A 19,979-nucleotide genomic window follows, 5' to 3' on the forward strand; every position below is an offset into this window, starting at 1 on the left:
CAAAGGAGCTTTGAAAAATGAAATGCGGAATCTGATCTGGTTGCTATGGGCCTTTACACCAGGTGTGATCAACCTCCCAGTGGTTTGCATTCTTCTTCATGCTAGAGTAAAGGTATGCACAGAGTAATACTGATGAAGCCGAGTTTAACATGAAAAAGTTCACCCATAAGAAGCAGAAACATATACAGATTAAAATCTTTATTTACATTCGAGTTTTCTGGGGTCAGTATATTGATGGCCTATCCTCATGATTGGTCAGGCTAGTTTCACACCCGCGGTAAAGCTATTTGGCAGGCAGAGGAACAGCCTTCTGGAGTTCACCATATCCGGACACTGCCGTGCACCACAGCAAGACCCCACTGACTATAATGGGATCCGATGGTCATGCAGCCGGACAAAAACCAGTGCGTGCACTATTCTCTGTCTGACCAAAACCCGGTGCTCATGCCGGATATGGTGAATATCTTTACCGCAGGTGAGAAACTAACCTCAGGGTCTGACTCACAGCACTTCTTCCACTTGGCTGTTTATGGAGGCACTGAGGCCCCTCAATGTTTAGTCGGTCTACCTGCACACTACCTACCTAGCAGCAGTGGTGCAAGGCTGATAGGAGCCGTCAAAGAATACACCGAATGGGTGTATTCATGAGTAGAGTGCTCCCCCACTCTTCAAAACGGGGACTGACGCTGGCTGCTGGCTATCTGTATACAGGGGGACTGAAACTGAATGGTAGGGATCAGGAGGCATGATGAAGAGGGTTTTCTTGGATGATTAGGACAGATATGGACAATACACATAAGCTATACGAGGCATGTCACCTGGTCACATTGAGGAGTAAATTAGCCACTATGTTGTTCATGGCATCAAATGGCTTCTCACTTTCTTTAACGCCCCCTTTATTAGAAGTAAGAAGACTATTTGGCTTCACAGCACCAAGCTTTCCACAATTTGACATCTGATGAATTTTATTCACTATGTCAACTAATGACTAAAGAAAAAAGAAGAAAAAAAAAAAAGAGGATTACTATAAAGTGTAAATATCACAAATGATCAAACAAACTAAATAATAGACTTCACTATTTTTTCAGCTCTAGTTGTGGCGACCAAGGTTTAAAAGGGGGTTTCTGAGACTTTTAGACTGATGACTGTAATCAGTGTCTGATCGGAGGGGGTCTGACACCCGGGACTCCTGGCGATCAGCTGTTTGAGAAGGCATTGGTAGTAGTGCCATGGCTAACCTCCGGCACTCCAGTTGTGGTAAAACTACTACTCCCAAGATGCCCCCTTGCTTGGCTGTTCTCAGAACTCCAAAGAAATGAATGGAGCCGTAGTTTCACCACAGCTGGAGTGCCGGAGGTTAGCTATCACTACCCTAGGCCATGTGACCTCACGTTCGTCAGTCACATGGCCTTGGCACAGCTCAGCCTCATTGAAGTGAATGCGGCTGAGCGGCGATACCAAGCAAAGCTGATATCAAATGGGCGGCGCTGTGCTTGGCAAGCTGTGAAAAGGGCACAGTGCTACTGTGAGCGCCGGTGCCTTCTCAAATAGGTGATCGGCGGGGGTCCTGGGTGTTGGACTCCCATCGATCAGATACTAATGACCTGTCCGGAAAACCCCTCAAACTACAAGCATAGTGTATATTAACGCATTATACAGCAATCCAGCACTCTAGCTTCTTGCTAAAATCCACAGACTTTATTGAAGAGATAACAATGATACTATGTACCAGAAGACCGCAAACGCCTTTTGCACCATGCCCTTGGGGCCGTGGATAAGAACCACAGGGTTCGAAATGCGCAGAACAAACACGCTGTATGATATGGTGACATTTTGTCTCTTCAATAAAGTCTGTGGATTTGATCAAAAAGCTAGAGTGCTGGATCGCTTTATCTTGCATATTCACCTGCCCCGCTCCAGGTTTCCATGTACCTAGCAGTCTGCGTGAAGCAACAGAGGTGAGCTGATCTTTTCGTTGGAGAAGGTAAATTAATAGCATAATGTAACAGTTTACCCTAGGTCTGCATCTCTGCAAAAATTAATAGATAAAATAATTTGTATACATGAATATGTCTCATTACTCAAAGGTGTTTTCCGGGAATTAAATACTGCTGACCTGTCCTCAGGATAGGCCATCAATATCTGATTGGTGGGGTCCGACTCCTGGCACTCCTGAGGATAGCTCATCAATATTTAAATCTCAGAATACCCCATATGCAGGAATGATGGAGCTCTGCCTCTTGGCAACTGCTTAGCCACATGCATAGAAGTATACACAAATTCTGATCTCTACTTCCTGTAGATAAGCAAATTAGTTCTACTGATTTGGAATTTGTCCTGAATTTCCCAAAAAGTTTGAATTATAACAAACTCTAATTTCTTGAAAGAGAAGAGAGAGAGAGAGTAGTATGTTACGCTGGGTTCTAGCCATCTATCCACACGTTGTCTAGTGGCTACTATTTCTCATTATGGAGAGCGCATATTATGTGTGAGGAGTATTGTCGGTCAGGCAACACTACTATGGCCCTCTGGGAAAGTATGCAAATTAGCATATCTTACTTCTGCTGGCTTCAGACAGGCTTAGCTTTCTTTTCCTTATGGAAGGAAAGCTAATTTTAATATATTTACCAGTAACCCAAATATATGCAAATGAGCTTTCCTTCCAAAAAGGAAAAGACAGTTAAAGGAAATCTGTAATCTGCATCATTGCTATTTAAGTAAAGGAATTGCCTGGGCTCCTTGTGCAGAGTAACGCCCTGCTAGGCACTTTGCAGGCTGACTTGTATTTCAAACAAAGTTTGTTTTCTGAAGACTGGAACCACCAATGGCTAAAAGAAAGGTACATTTGTGAATAAGGTGACACGTGCTACTATGCAATTCCTTTACTTAAATAGCAATGATGCAGGTGACAGAATTCCTTTAAGCCTGTCCGACGCCAGCAGAAGAAAGATATGCTTATTTGCATACTTTGCCTGACCTACAATACTCCTCACACATAATATGCCCTCTCCATAATGAGAAATAGTAAACCCCCCCCCCCCCCAGACCCCACTCAGCTAGTTAAGCCAATTTTCTCTGCTCTGTTAAAGGGTAATCTCCTGGAAAGAAACTATAAGCAGATGAGATGTTGACTTAGCTATTAACCAAGTTATGCTTGGTCTAAAAGTCTAAATGTTTTTGGAAACACTAAATGGGGATACTCCATAACATACAGTTTAAAACTACAGACAAAGCACTGTATCAGAAGATATCTTACTTGATTTTCTATGGGCAGCACACAGTCAGCGTGTTCTGTAAGCTCCCTCATGGCTAAGACACTGTTGTACGGAGATGTGATAACGTCATCCTCAGCTGATGGATAGACAGATGTGACAAATCTGTATACCTCAGGGAATTCATCCTCTAGTACATTCAGTACAAATGTACCTAAACCTGAACCTGTGCCTGAGGGCAGAAATGAATTACAACATGAAATTAATAGATAAGGAAAGCTATGATCTATTATTTAAAAAGGACCCATCACCTCTACTGTAATGACTCATAGTAAACACTTGTATTTCCTTTGAAATAACTGTTCTCAAGCATCTATTCTCAGAACTCCATGTTGTTTTGTTCCTCTGTTATTCTTCCTAGAAATTAATGAATAACAATTGACAGCTTGGTGTTACCATACCCCGTGTGAAAGGGGTGTTTCTTACACAGCCTGACAAGTTCAGCAATCACTGGCTAAACTGCGCAAAGCACACCTCGAACTGGTAATATCCATTTTTCTATGTATTCAGAAATTTCTAGAAGGAATAACATAGGAACAGCTGAACATAGAGATTTAAGAAAAGCGGTTCTAGAACTGCTGTTTAGAAAAACAGATCGTGGTGGTCTTTTTTTAAAAAACACTTCCGATTTAAAATGATCCTCTGGTTCAAGACAAAAAATTCCCCGATTCCCGACCGCATATAGACTATAAACGTCCTGGGGGGCGGGATTTATCTCTGACTGCAGGTTTTTGAACATCCGTTCAGAAATGGCAGCTGCACGATAATTGTGGAGCCACTGAGTGAGGGGCCCGCATTCAGTGACCGCCGGGCACCCCATTGTCCCTACCTTCTATATAGCTGTATACACAGCCCTAAATGAGCGCTGTGTATACAGCAAGGAAGCGATATGCTGCTTCCAGTCCCGGCCTGGAGGTCATGTGACTGCTGAGGCCGGGGGAGTGCAGGAGCTGTCGGGTCTTCCACAGACCACAAGCAGCCCTGCACCGAGGCTGTACAGCACTGTATAATGCTGTACAGCCTCTCTGGAAGGTGTATTTCCCCTGTAACTGGGGCTACTATGTCAGCCCTATTTACAGGAGAAATCAATAGTAAAAAAAAGTGATGTTAAATTCCCCCCCCCCAAAAAAAAGGGCTAAAAATAAAGAATAAAAGTTTCATATGTAAAACTTTTCCCTAATTAAGTCCTTTAAAAATTATTAAAAATAGAAGAAAAAAAAAAAGAAAAAAAAAAAAAAAAAAGACATATTTGGTATCACCGCACCCGTAATACCCAGCTCTATAAAAATATCACATGATCTACCACATCAGCGGTAGGGCTCACTACACATGCGTGTTCATTTGCAAATGTAAAACAAAGTCCTGTTCTCACCTCCTCCCATGGAATGAACCACAAAGAAACACTGCAGGCAGTCGCACTGTTCTGCTGTCCTCCTTATCTTTTCCACTATTTGCTCCCGATACTGGCAACCATACAGCTTGTGGCCAACCGCCCTGCAGAAATAGACAGATATGTACAGAGATACAGAAAACACTTATCCCACAATGGAGTCATCCTTTCTAAGGGCAATCCTCAAGAACTCGGTAAGCTTCCTTTTAAAGGGAGTCTGTCACCACTATATGACCATATACAGCGCTTACATGGCGCTGTAGCACACCTATACATGATTCTAATGGTACCTTTGTTATTTTATTTAGACATCCAGAAGCAGGAAAAACGATGTTTTATTATTAAATGAGCTCTCGCAAGTGCCCAGGGGCGACGTTCAGTGTGTAGGTGCCCAGGCTGCTCTGCCTTTTTAACCATTACTCCTCCCCCAGCCTCTTCCTTTGCCCACCCTCCTATTCCCTTGTATCATCGCTAGGTCCGTCCGAGATCCCGCGCCTGCGCCCTGCTTCGCTGGGCCAGGGCATGCACACTGCAATGCTCATTTTGGGTACGGCATCAATTCAACTAGTGCGCATGCGCCAGCCGGCGAAGCAGTGCGCAGGCACGGGATCTCGGCCGGACCTAGGGATGATACAAGGGAATAGGAGGGCGGGCAAAGGAAGAGGCTGGGGGAGGAGTAATGGGGCACCTACACACTGAACGCCGCCCCTGGGCACTTGCGAGTGCTCATTTACATATGAAATGAACGTAGTTTTTCCTGCTTCTGGATGTCTAAAGAAAATAACAAAGGTACCATTAGAATCATGTATAGGTGTGCTACAGCGCCATGTAAGCGCTGTATATGGTCATATAGTGGTGACAGACTGCTTTTAAAAAAGTAGATGAGCCAATCGATTCAATCAAATGCATTCATCTCATAAGCAGGTCTTCTTCACCTGTGGTGCACTGCGCAGACGCTGCACCGAAGCTGGACCTCTGCCCTTGCTCTGCTAATCAGAGCTGAGGTGCAGGCAGGAAATTGTCAGGACTGCGCTACATGTCCGATAATGTCAATCTAGCTGCAGGTGGGCTCTTCTTCACCTGCAGGGGATAGCCCCACACATGGGAAGAAGTCCTGCTCATCAGACTCTAGTGGTAAGGCTTACTTATTGATGACCTATCCTTAGAATAGATCAATATTAGATGGGGGTCCAGCTCTCGGAACGGTCACTACACAGGGAACAGAACTGTATAGTACCAATGCCTGGTTCTGGAGCTCCTGAAAACATAGACGCAGGAACATACAAGCTGCCTTCTGTCTGACATGTGAGCTAACATCTGACATCATGTGAGATATACATGCTGGGGGTACATCTCCAACATATTTCACTGTATAGGCATACAATGGCATATGTCTCCAACTGTAAAAAAAAACAACTGGATGCCTCTGCATTGAAATACATAGGCGTCTAGGCCTTACTATATATAAAGGTATTCCAACATACAGGTCCTTCTAAAAAAATTAGCATATTGTGATAAAGTTCATTATTTTCTGTAATGTACTGATAAACATTAGACTTTCATATATTTTAGATTCATTACACACCAACTGAAGTAGTTCAAGCCTTTTATTGTTTTAATATTGATGATTTTGGCATAAATCTCATGAAAACCCAAATTTCCTATCAAAAAAATTAGCATATTGTGATAAAGTTCATTATTTTCTGTAATGTACTGATAAACATTAGACTTTCATATATTATATATATATAGATTCATTACACACAACTGAAGTAGTTCAAGCCTTTTATTGTTTTAATATTGATGATTTTGGCATACAGCTCATGAAAACCCAAATTTCCTATCTAAAAAAATTAGCATATTTCATCCGACCAATAAAAGAAAAGTGTTTTTAATACAAAAAAAGTCAATCTTAATAAATAATTAATAAATAATTATGTTCAGTTATGCACTCAATACTTGGTCGGGAATCCTTTTGCAGAAATGACTGCTTCAATGCGGCGTGGCATGGAGGCAATCAGCCTGTGGCACTGCTGAGGTGTTATGGAGGCCCAGGATGCTTCGATAGCGGCCTTAAGCTCATCCAGAGTGTTGGGTCTTGCGTCTCTCAACTTTCTCTTCCCAATATCCCACAGATTCTCTATGGGGTTCAGGTCAGGAGAGTTGGCAGGCCAATTGAGCACAGTAATACCATGGTCAGTAAACCATTTACCAGTGGTTTTGGCACTGTGAGCAGGTGCCAGGTCGTGCTGAAAAATGAAATCTTCATCTCCATAAAGCTTTTCAGCAGATGAAAGCATGAAGTGCTTCAAAATCTCCTGATAGCTAGCTGCATTGACCCTGCCCTTGATAAAACACAGTGGACCAACACCAGCAGCTGACATGGCACCCCAGACCATCACTGACTGTGGGTACTTGACACTGGACTTCAGGCATTTTGGCATTTCCCTCTCCCCAGTCTTCCTCCAGACTCTGGCACCTTGATTTCCGAATGACATGCAAAATTTGCTTTCATCCAAAAAAAGTACTTTGGACCACTGAGCAACAGTCCAGTGCTGCTTCTCTGTAGCCCAGGTCAGGCGCTTCTGCCGCTGTTTCTGGTTCAAAAGTGGCTTGACCTGGGGAATGTGGCACCTGTAGCCCATTTCCTGCACACGCCTGGACACGGTGGCTCTGGATGTTTCTACTCCAGACTCAGTCCACTGCTTCCGCAGGTCCCCCAAGGTCTGGAATCGGTCCTTCTCCACAATCTTCCTCAGGGTCCGGTCACCTCTTCTCGTTGTGCAGCGTTTTCTGCCACACTTTTTCCTTCCCACAGACTTCCCACTGAGGTGCCTTGCTACAGCACTCTGGGAACAGCCTATTCGTTCAGAAATTTCTTTCTGTGTCTTACCCTCTTGCTTGAAGGTGTCAATGATGGCCTTCTGGACAGCAGTCAGGTCGGCAGTCTTACCCATGATTGCGGTTTTGAGTAATGAACCAGGCTGGGAGTTTTTAAAAGCCTCAGGAATCTTTTGCAGGTGTTTAGAGTTAATTAGTTGATTCAGATGATTAGGTTAATAGCTCGTTTAGAGAACCTTTTCATGATATGCTAATTTTTTTAGATAGGAATTTGGGGTTTTCATGAGCTGTATGCCAAAATCATCAATATTAAAACAATAAAAGGCTTGAACTACTTCAGTTGTGTGTAATGAATCTAAAATATATGAAAGTCGAATGTTTATCAGTACATTACAGAAAATAATGAACTTTATCACAATATGCTAATTTTTTTAGAAGGACCTGTATATCTGCCTGACAGAAGCCAAAAGAGCTCCTTTTTAGCCTCCTTCAAGTGATTGGAGCCCTACAGCCTGTATGTTTGACGTATTGTATATGCCAGGAGCTTTCTAGGAAAATGTAAGGTGTATATACCGAAAATATAGGGCTCAAATGCAATGTTAACGGGGTTTTCCAAGACTTAAATACTGATGACCTAGTCTCTGGATAGGTCATCAGAACCTGATCGGTGGGGGTCAGACACCAGGGACCCCCGCTGATCAACAGTTTGAGAAGGCAACAGCGCTTGCAGTAACACAGCCGCCTTCTCTCAGCTTTCCTTAGGCCGAGTGACAACACGTTCACTCACACTGCCTAGGCGCAGCTCAGCCCCTTAGAAGTGAATGGAGCTGATCGCCGTACCACAGCCTTCTCAAACAGCTAATTGGCGGGGGTCCCAGGTGTATAACCGCCACTAATCAGATACGGATGACCTATCCAGTACTTAAACAAAAGCGATTCTATAGTTTTCAAACCAGCACGTGGATCTGAATACTTTTGTAATTGCATGTAATTAAAAATTTTGTATCGCCACTGATTTATTCAATAAAATGTATGTGTATAGCGCCCCGCTGTTTATTATTTTTCTTATTTCTTTGTCCTGCTCACTAAGATGGTCGCACATGCTCAGTTTCACCTTCAACTGTCTCCTAAACTGTGATAGGGAGAGCTGAGACACGCCTCCTGAGCTGCAGCAGAAAAGACACTCCACTTGAGCTGCCAGCTTCAGATAAATCTAGCAGAGAAATTAAAGCAATGATTGGGGAGATCTCTGGATCCATGTGAGGTACAGGTCTGGTTCTAGATTTGTTATAAAAAGATGGTCAACTACTATATGATGCCTGATTTTCATTTTTTACATTAATCAAGGGATAACCCCTTTTACATGCCATCTGAGCTGACACAATGCACTAATGTCTAGTAACAGGCAATCAGCAGAATTCTGAATTTACCCCTCTAAGCAGCGAATAAAATAAATTATAAGTACCAATTATTTCCTGATCCCGATACATCAGTAATGAACTGCGCGCTGTCAAACAAGTCTCGAAGTGGCCCTTGTAGTATTTCATTAACCACACCTTCTTCCATGTCTATTAAAACAGCCTAAAGAAAAGAAGAGTAGTTCTGGGCTTTATGCAAAGACACAAACTAATAATTAGCAATATGTATTCTCCTGTTTTCATCTTTGGTTAATTACTTTCCACTTTAAATGGTTGCCCAGGCTACAGATATTGATGAGCTCTCCTCAGGACAGGTCATCAGCGTCAGATATGGCTCCTCCACTGATCAGCTGTGGCGTCGGACACTATACAGTGAACGGAGCTGAAAGCAGACGTCTCTGTATACCGTGTAGTCTCCAGTATCCTGCAGCTTAGCTCCCGTTCACTTGAATAAACTCTAAGCTGCAATACGCCATAATGGCCACTACGCAATGTATGGAGCTGTTTCCCACTCCATACCATACAATGTACAGGTTCCGGCACCAGCCTGAAACAACTGATCAGTGGGTGCCAGGTGTCAAAACCACACCGATCTGATATAGAGGATGTATCCTGAGGATAGGGCATCAATATTAAGTCCTGGAAAATACCATTATAGAACACTAACCCCAATATCTGCATTATAGTCCCCATATTTGAAATGCTACTTACCGCATAGCTGTCCGGCTATGCAGTATTCAATATGTAAATTAGGTTCTGAAGGTGCCCAGGGGTGGCATGCAAGCGGTCAGTGCCCAGGCACCTCGTCGTTTTTTCATATGAAACCCCTCCCCTTTCACCCCTCTGGCCCGCCCTAGGTTCTTCAGAAATCCAGCGCCAGCAGATTTCACAAGATTCGCTGCGCCTGCGCACTTCATTCCCCATTATGGGCAGAGGCACAAGGCCGGCTAGATGTATGGGGCGGCACATGCGCATTAAACACTCTTGTGCCTCTGCCCATAATGGGGAATGAAGTGCGCAGGAGCGGCGAATCTTGTGAAAGCTGCTGGCGCTGGATTTCTGAAGAACCTAGGGCGGGCCAGAGGGGTGAAAGGGGAGGGGTTTCATATGAAAAGCGACGAGGGGCCTGGGCACCGGCCGCTTGCACGCTGCCCCTGGGCACCTTCAGAACCTAATTTACATATTGAATAAAAGTGTTTTTTAGCGAAAAAAGCGACGGACAGCTATAAGGTAAGTAGCATTCAAATATGGGGGCTATAATGCTGATCATGGGGTTAGTGTTCTATAATGGTCAGTATAGGTGAAAGACTAACTAGGAAATCAAAAATCACTTACTTGCAAGTGTGCTATGGTTTATCATACAAAGAGTGGTCATTTTTGTAAAATCTGACTGTGATTTGTGTTTAAACAGTTACAGTATAGGACATGTAAGTGTAAGGGGCTTCTAGGAAGAATGGCTCAGGGTGTAATCTGCATCATTTGTCTTACACGCGCTTTAAGTGAACAAATCTTTCCTCTCTGAACATCTGCGCCACCGGCATCAGCCCTGAAAGACAAAAGCAACATTTCAAAGCACAAAAATGCTTTTTTTAGGCATACAATCAGTCTTTTCTATAAAACGGGTTCCGAGGCCTGCCACAGCAATTTTCCCATGGAGCCCTGTTAGTAAACAGTGACTGCTGAAACAGCAATTAGCAGCGTGTAGTTATAAGACCAGGAGGTCAGCGGAAGAACTTGACGTTTACATTCACATGAAATTTAAAAATACATTTTTGCAGATTTTCAATCCCCTTTTTGGAACACAGCAGGTGATAAAATAAAACGAACACTCCAATGTATTACCCTAATTGTGTACTTTTTATATTCCATATGATCCGTAAACTTGACTTAAAGTTCAGTTTCGACCTTTGGGGTCTCCATTTTTTTTTAGGAAGTTTTTCAGCCACAGACAGGGCTCCATGGGAAAATTGTTGTGGCAGGCCTCGGATCCTTCATAGGGCCTGAGGCTGCCATTGCAAACAAGCAGCTCCCTAGATCTCAGCGTGGCGGAGCCGTTCAGGCCGTGGGAGCTTAGCGCTCCAGGGGAAAGACAGCTCAGAAGCTGTGGTTACCATCGACGACAGCATCTGAGGGGTTAAATGTTTGTGATCAGCGTTCTTGCCGATCACAGACATTGCCTCTGGGTGTCTGCTGTGTAAAACTGCAGGCACCAGGTGGCTACCCTGCCCTCACAGTTTCTGAGCAGGCACCATGTTAAAAGAAGTCCTTAAATGGTTAAAGGGAGTCTGCATTGGTATATGTGCCCACGTGTACAGTACAGACCAAAAGTTTGGACACACCTTCTCATTCAAAGAGTTTTCTTTATTTTCATGACTATGAAAATTGTAGATTCACACTGAAGGCATCAAAACTATGAATTAACACATGTGGAATTGTATACATAACAAAAAAGTGTGACACAACTGAAAATATCTGTCATATTCTAGGTTCTTCAAAGTAGCCACCTTTTGCTTTGATTACTGCTTTGCACACTCTTGGCATTCTCTTGATGAGCTTCAAGAGGTAGTCACCTGAAATGGTTTTCACTTCACAGGTGTGCCCTGTCAGGTTTAATAAGTGGGATTTCTTGCCTTATATATGGGGTTGGGACCATCAGTTGCGTTGTGGAGAAGTCAGGAGGATACACAGCTGATAGTCCTACTGAATAGACTGTTAGAATTTGTATTCTGGCAAGAAAAAAGCAGCTAAGTAAAGAAAAACGAGTGGTCATCATTACTTTAAGAAATGAAGGTCAGTCAGTCCGAAAAATTGGGAAAACTTTGAAAGTGTCCCCAAGTGCAGTCACAAAAACCATCAAGCGCTACATAGAAACTGGCTCACATGCGGACCGCCCCAGGAAAGGAAGACCAAGAGTCACCTCTGCTGCAGAGGATAAGTTCATCCGAGTCACGAGCCTCAGAAATCGCAGGTTAACAGCAGCTCAGATTAGAGACCAGGTCAATGCCACACAGAGTTCTAGCAGCAGACACATCTCTAGAACAACTGTTAAGAGGAGACTGTGGGAATCAGGCCTTCATGGTAGAATATCTGCTAGGAAACCACTGCTAAGGACGGGCAACAAGCAGAAGAGACTTGTTTGGGCTAAAGAACACAAGGAATGGACATTAGACCAGTGGAAATCTGTGCTTTGGTCCGATGAGTCAAAATTTGAGATCTTTGGTTCCAACCACCGTGTCTTTGTGCGACGCAGAAAAGGTGAACGGATGGACTCTACATGCCTGGTTCCCACCGTGAAGCATGGAGGAGGAGGTGTGATGGTGCTTTGCTGGTGACACTGTTGGGGATTTATTCAAAATTGAAGGCATACTGAACCAGCATGGCTACCACAGCATCTTGCAGCGGCATGCTATTCCATCCGGTTTGCGTTTAGTTGGACCATCATTTATTTTTCAACAGGACAATGACCCCAAACACACCTCCAGGCTGTGTAAGGGCTATTTGACCATGAAGGAGAGTGATGGGGTGCTGCGCCATATGACCTGGCCTCCACAGTCACCGGACCTGAACCCAATCGAGATGGTTTGGGGTGAGCTGGACCGCAGAGTGAAGGCAAAAGGGCCAACAAGTGCTAAGCATCTCTGGGAACTCCTTCAAGACTGTTGGAAGACCATTTCAGGTGACTACCTCTTGAAGCTCACCAAGAGAATGCCAAGAGTGTGCAAAGCAGTAATCAAAGCAAAAGGTGGCTACTTTGAAGAACCTAGAATATGACATATTTTCAGTTGTTTCACACTTTTTTGTTATGTATATAATTCCACATGTGTTAATTCATAGTTTGATGCCTTCAGTGTGAATCTACAATTTTCATAGTCATGAAAATAAAGAAAACTCTTTGAATGTGCGTTTGTCTTTTTAGGCATTAAGCCATTACATTATCTCTTTCATTATTTTTTTAGGTCAGCAAGCCCGTTATTTCGAAATATTTCCTCTCCTGAGAGACACATTACCAACTCTCCTCATATTAGAATTTTTATTGCAATCTTTTACACTATAAAAATAAATAAATACACCGCAGCACATCCGATAGGTAAAAAAAAGTGGGATCCTTTATTCACCCATGCAACGTTTTGATCCGCTTGCTGGGACCATTTTCAATCTTTTACACCAGTCATCTAAACATACCTTGAATCGATGTTTCTAAAAAAACTGCATAGTGCTTCATCATATATTCCTTTCTGGAAGAGAAAATTCATTTTGACATAGGGTATTTGTACAGGCCATCACAGATCACACATTTTATTCCTTTATTCTTAAAGGGGTTGTCCAGGTTCAGCTCCCCTTCACTCATTTAGCCGGTATGACTGCAGCATCGGAGCATTTCATGCCCCGATGCTCCCCCTTGCCCTTCAGTGCGCAGGGCAAGGGCTTTTTCTTCACAAATAGGCGGTCTATAGCCTAACGGTAACCCTAGTCTGTTTTACAGGCTAGGGCAGTGCTATCAGCCGCCCATTAGTGCTAGTGATGTTACTGGGATTACTGCTAGGCAGAAGGCACCGCCGAGGAAAGGCCGGGGACGTCACAGCAGTAAACAAACAGCGCAGGGCAAGGGGGAGCATTACAGCATTCCTCCCCTTCACCTATACAGGATAAATAAGTGAAGGGCAGCTTATGTCCTGGTTCAGCCCTTTACACAGGTGGTCACAGCGGGCAATTATTGGGGACAAACCGTTCATTTCCTACAGGTGCAGTTACATGCATGGAGACAAGCTACTGCTCCTGCGATCCCTCGTCCCCATGTTTGGATAGCACAATCTGCTGCCCAGAAATGATGATTTAGGGCTCATGCACGCGGCTGTTGGTCAGCCGTTCCGTGCATTGGGGGCCACAAATGCACGGGCAACATCCGTGCGGATTCCACAATCGGATCCAGACCCAATCAACTTGAATGGGTCCGTGATCCGTCCGCACTGCAAAAAAATAGAACTAATTTTTTGCGGTGCGGAGGAATGGGGAGAAACCCCATGGAAGCACTCCGTAGTGCTTCCGTGGGGTTCCATACCTTCGTTCCGCATCGGACCTTCCAGATTGGGGACCCATTCAAGTGAAAGGGGTCCGCATCCGTGATGCAGGGTGCTCCGAAGTGTCCGCCAGCACTAAAGAGTCATACATGTACAGCGGATGTCGGGAAGGGTGTCTTCTGCTGCCTTCATGTGTTCACGCTCAATGCAGGCTGCTACGTTCTCTTCAGTGTGAAATCCATCTGACGACCCCTCAGGTGGCTCATCATCAAGTTATCATCCAGACACAACGGGGGACATTTACGAAGCATGTTGCACCAGAATTATGGCATAAAATGTGCCAAAAAGAATGGGCTTTTGATTTACGCCAGCAATATCAACAGTTTTCTCCAGAATTTTCACCATAAAGAATGCATCAGAAATGAGTTATAAATGTCAAAGTGGGCGGGGCAATCAGACTGGCATATATTACGCCTCATTTATCATCCACAAATTAATGCAGACAATTAGGCCAGCTTATCTGGCTGTGTTTCGCGTAAAAAAATTTACATTTATGAAAAGAAAACCAACTTGTCGTGGGAACAAGTGACAGGTAAGTATTAAATCAGGATGCGCTTATTTTTATCTAATATAACGGAGCTAAACAGCAGGGTTCTGGCAGTAAATTGACATTCAACAAAACAATAACAAAAACGTCCCAATTCTGAGGCAAAAGTTGCAATTTACCAGTGGAAATGTCGCAAATATGCTTCAAAAGTCGCAAGGGTTGGTTGAGATGGCGCATTTTGGTTTTAAGAAGTTGCATTTTACTGCTATTGGCATTAAAATGTCGCAAATCGAGAGAAATAGGCGAATCATCAAGTTTATATTTTAAAAAGTCACATTTTAAAAGTGGAGCGTGCCTTTTGATGTATGAGGTGAAATAAATCACCACTTTTGATTTGTGATGTTAGTATCTTTTTGGCGCAATGCCTTGTAGGGCTAGCTCAGCTGAATGCAATGGTACCTTTCACTTACTCCATTGTTTCATTATAGAGAAAAAGTACTTTTAATCCTTATGCTAATGAGCAGTAAAGAGCATTGGGGGTGGGCCAAAGCCACTCAGCGCACCCTAGCTCCTCCCGCTTCCTCCACCCGCTCCTCTCTCTTTCTTGATTGACAGGGCCAAGTCATGTCACACCTGCATAGTCATCTCGCCTGTCAATCAAGGAAAGGAAGGGGCTTGGACTGGCCTTCGTGGGTGCAAGGGATTATCCCATAATTAATGTAAAAACTGAAAACCAGACATGACAATCTCTTTCTAACAAAGCTATAGCCAGCCCTGTACCTCACATGGATCCAGAGATCTCCCCATTCATTGCTCTGCTAGATTTATATCAAGCTGGCAGCTCAAGGGGCGTGTCCTTTCCGCTGCAGCTCAGGGGCGTGTCCTGTCTGCTGCAGCTATCTTCCCATCACAGCTCAGGAGGTGTGTCCTGTCTGCTGCAACTATCTTCCCATCACAGCTCAGGAGGTGTGTCCTGTCTGCTGCAGCTATCTTCCCATCACATCTCAGGGGATGTGTCCTGTCTGCTGCAGCTATCTTCCCATCACATCTCAGGGGATGTGTCCTGTCTGCTGCAGCTATCTTCCCATCACATCTCAGGGGATGTGTCCTTTCTGGTGCAGCTCCCTTCTCACAGCTCGGAAGGGTGGGGGTCCTTTCTGCTGGATCTCTCCCCCCTCTCACAGCTTGCAGGAGAATAGTTGGCTGGTGGCACTTATGCCTCTTTCACACGAGCGTGAGATTAGGTCCGGATGCGTTCATGGTGCGTTTAGTGAAACTCGCACTATTTTGCAAGCAAGTTCAGTCAGTTTTGTCTGCGATTGCGTTCAGTTTTTTCCGCGCGGGTGCAATGCGTTTTGATGCGTTTTTCACGCTCGTGATAAAAAACGGAAGGTTTACAAACAACATCTCTTAGCAACCATCAGTGAAAAACACATCGCACCCGTACTTGCTTGCTATGCGGTTTTCACGCAGCCCCATTCACTTCTATGGAGCCAGGGCTGCATGAAAAACGCAGAATATAGAACATGTTGCGATTTTCACGCAACGCAACTCTGTGTGCTGTCCGCATCCGTGGCTCCGTTCCGTGGCCCCGCAAAAGTCCTGTTCTATTCTTGTCCGTTTTGCGGACAAGAATAGACATTTCTATAATGGGCCTCCTGTTCCGTTGCACAAATTGCGAAAGGCACACGGGCGGCATCCGTTTTTTGCGGACCGCAAAAAAACGGCACGGCAGTGTGAATGAGCCCTTATAGTGCGGCCCCTACTGATGTCTTGGCACTTCTTTCTTTTTCTAAAGAACCGCCCCGTTTGTCCGCTGTATCTTTTGGCGCCTCATATGCGAATGAGACGACTCGGTTATACTAGGCGTAGACTTGTATTTCTCCTGGGCGTGGTCATCTTCTCCCTGTTTGCAAGCGCATCCAAAGGAGCTCAAGTTCTCGTGGGAGAAAGAGCTGCGATTCTTAGGCTAGCACTACACTGCCACTTTTTGTAGAGCGACTCATTGATTTTAACTCTTGAACTACAGCAGCAGTCCACATGAAGGCACTCAAGCGAATGTAATCTTGTGGACTGCAGCTGCCATTCAATAGTTAAAATCAGTCACGCTACAAAAAGTCGCAGTGTAGCCCAGGCCTTAACGACCACGCAGCAGATTTGTCACTGGTCCCGGCATTAGAAGGTAAAGTAGTGAACTCCATTTCTTACCTTGTTAACTGAAGCATGTTCTCTCAAGGCAAGGTCCCAGAACCTGCAGCCAATTTGGTTTCCACACTGTCCAACTAGAAACATAAAAATAATGGAAAATTGTAAAATGGCAGTTACTACAGAGAGAAGCGGACCATGAGGGCTGGTGCATAGGAAATACAGCATTGGGAACTCTACTATATTCTCATTCCCTAACATGGGGCATGCGAAGGGGATGTCCAAGGCAAAGAGAAGATTTCCCACCATTGTAGTGTGCCGCATACATGTTAGGGGTCATGCACATGACTGTATGCCCTCTGAGACATTATGATCCATGAGCAGGTCATATGTCCTGGAGCAGCATACATCGTGTCCGGGAGCACATCGGTCCGGCATACATCGCGTGCACGGGAGCGCATCGGTCCGGCATACATCGCGTGCACGGGAGCGCATCGGTCCGGCATACATCGCGTGCACGGGAGCGCATCGGTCCGGCATACATCGCGTGCACGGGAGCGCATCGGTCCGCCCGCAGGACTATTGTCCTGCATTCATATGATCATATGAGTGCGGGACAATAGCCCCGCGGGCGGGCCGATACGCACAGCATCATGGTAACCTATGATGCTGTGCGCGCGATGTATGGCGCTCACGGACCGTATGTCTTGGAGGGCATATGGTCGTGTGCATGAGCCCTTAGTTGCATGAAATTCTGTCTCCCCGCTTAGAACAGACATCCCACTATATGAGTGGCTCCTGTTCAGACTCGAGCTGCCTATGTAGTATACGGCTGAACATGGCTGCCTTTGGAAAAATCAGCTGTTTGATGCTTGAGCTCCGTATGGAAAGGGGTCTTCTCCCATGAGACAAACCTTCTACTCTGCAAATGAAAAACCTCACGCGAATCTTACTGACTGACTTAGGGCTCATGCACACGATTGTATTTTCTTTCTGTGTCCGTTCTGGTTTTTTTTGCGGACCGTATGCGGAAGCATTCACTTTACTGGGTCCGCAAAACAAAACGGAAGTTACTCCATGTGCATTTTGTTTCCATATGTCTGTATTTCCGCTAAGCAAAAAAATAGAACATGTCCTATTATTGTCCGCATTACAGACAAGTATAGTACTGTTCTATTAGGGTACAGCTGTTCCGCAAAATACGGAATGCACACGGACATCATCCGTATTTTTTTGCAGACCGCAAAATACATACGGTTGTGTGCATGAGCCCTTACTGTCAGTGTGAGAAGTACTGGGGCCAGTGATCAGCTGAAAAACCTTTCCTATAGGCACCGCCACGCAGTCATTAACAATGCAGACTGACTAAACGGTACATGACTGTAGCATGGCTGCGTTGCAACACGATCGCACTGCGTGGTCGTACCCTAAGGTCTTCCTGATCATCGCCCAATGTAAAAAACAGGGAAGCAGTCAGCAGACTGATGAGCTGGAAGGTGGGCTGATGGCATCTCTCACACCCCTGCAAAAAGTAGCGCTTGTCGCCAGCAGATCTCCACATGTAAACAGGGGATGTGCTGCTGCAAATCCACCAGGACCGGTTGTGACCGTAGCTCTCATATCGCCTTTTACAAATATACTATTATGTGCTAATCAATGTTTTCTAGCCCCAAGAAAAAACATGTTTTAGTGCCCAGGGTGCTGGAGCCCATTAGAACTGAGCCCTGCATCTCCCCGCCGCGGTGACATCATGAGTCCGCAGGAAATCTTGCACAGGTGCTCTTTAGGTGTGTCTGTCACCTTCTTTGGGCAGCAGCTTTAATAACTGAACTAAATACTACTGGCGCATGCGCAGTTCAGTTATTGAAGCCGCTGCCTGAATCAGGTAACAGATGGCGCAGGCGCAAATATAAGGGAAATGTGTGTTTTGTTTTTTGGTCCGCAAAATACAGATACCTGCTGTGTGCGTTCCTCATTTTGTGGACCACCCATGGCCGGTGCTGTATAGAAAATGCTCTATATTTTTTGCGGGGCCACGGAACGTAACTACAGATGCAAACACAACACTATGTGCTGTCCGATTCTTTGCGGCCCCATTGAAATGAGTGGGTCTGCACCAGTTCTGCAAAACTATGGAACGGATGTGGACCCGTTCATACGGGTGGGAATGGGTCCCTAACGGTATGAGAGAAAGGAGCAGCAGAGCACACAGAGCATGGGGGACCAGGGACCCCTGTCCCGGCAGTCAGAACCCCCCTTTAACTATACATATATAAGGCTCTGTGCAGACTGGTGCTATGGGTCCTGTTTTTCTGCATGTGACTCGTCGGCTCTTACTTATTCCCATTGACTTATAAAAGGTTTCTGTTATTTTCTATGAGGCAGAGTAGAGCAGGAGACTACAACTCCCATCAATGGATCCATGACACCAGTGTGAACTCAAATTATTGAGAGTTCGGCACAAGGAATAATCATGAAGCAGCTCAGGTATCTCATATAGGGAAACGGGTCTTGTCCTCAGCAACCAATCAGAGCACAGCTCTCATGTCCCCAGTACAACTCATGAAAGAAGAGCTGTGATAGGTTGCTATGGGCAACAAGGGCAGTTACACTACTAGGCAGATTTGATGAATCCAGACAGAGTATAAATCACATTATTATGTAATGAATGACAAGGGGTAAATCAATGCGGTCCTTATGGACACCACCGGGTTCTGTAAATAGATCCGGTAAGTCAGGGGCAGGCGGCACAACGTACGGAACATCCGCTCCGGGACTCACCTTGCACCACTATAGACTGGGTCATGCTGCTTCTGTATCTATGGCCGTTACTAGCCACTAGACACCGCGGAGCTACAGGACCTTACACCATGTGATCAGTCACGTGTGTGGGAGGAGTCACGCGTGTGTCTCGGTGTCACGTGACCCACTGTAACCTGCCTGCCTGGAAGCCGTGCAACTCTACAGTGTGACATCTGCGGCTGTAGCAGGCTGTACCTCAGACTGTGTGTGTACAGAAGTATATGTAGTAGGGGTGTGAGTGCAGCAGAGCTGTGTGTGTACTGTGCCAATGTAATGCACGTGTATATGTAATGTGCATATGGTATAGCTGTGTCAGTAGTATGCATGTAGGAGCACCCTGTGTGCGTGCAGCAGGGCTGTGTGTATGGCTGTGCATGCAGCAGGACTGTGTGTATGCGTGCAGCAGGGCTGTGTGTGCGCGTGCAGAAGGGTTATGTGTGTGGGCGCGTGTGCTGTGCATGCAGCAGCGCTGTGTGCGTGCAGTAGGGCTATATGTGTGCGCACATGCACAATCTGCATGCAGCAGGGCTGTGTGTGCACGTGTAG

The 19,979-nt window shown here is 45.2% G+C and overlaps 1 protein-coding gene across 1 annotated transcript in view; it reads right to left on the reverse strand.

Annotated features, from left to right (window-relative positions):
- The window catches only part of TUBE1 (tubulin epsilon 1), a 33,421-nt gene extending 13,895 nt beyond the window's left edge, over positions 1–19,526 (reverse strand). Inside the window, exons 1-8 of the mRNA XM_044291535.1 lie at positions 19,413–19,526; positions 16,695–16,768; positions 13,104–13,156; positions 10,410–10,467; positions 8,969–9,084; positions 4,645–4,766; positions 3,257–3,444; positions 819–988 (exon numbers count right to left, since the gene is read on the reverse strand). Of these exons, the coding sequence (XP_044147470.1) occupies positions 819–988; positions 3,257–3,444; positions 4,645–4,766; positions 8,969–9,084; positions 10,410–10,467; positions 13,104–13,156; positions 16,695–16,768; positions 19,413–19,437 (806 nt within the window). The 5' untranslated portion in view covers positions 19,438–19,526. The remainder of the gene's footprint in view (positions 1–818; positions 989–3,256; positions 3,445–4,644; positions 4,767–8,968; positions 9,085–10,409; positions 10,468–13,103; positions 13,157–16,694; positions 16,769–19,412) is intronic.
- Between the last annotated feature and the right edge of the window lie 453 nt (positions 19,527–19,979).

Source organism: Bufo gargarizans, chromosome 4 (genome assembly GCF_014858855.1).
Source record: "Bufo gargarizans isolate SCDJY-AF-19 chromosome 4, ASM1485885v1, whole genome shotgun sequence".
Classification (NCBI taxonomy): domain Eukaryota; kingdom Metazoa; phylum Chordata; class Amphibia; order Anura; family Bufonidae; genus Bufo; species Bufo gargarizans.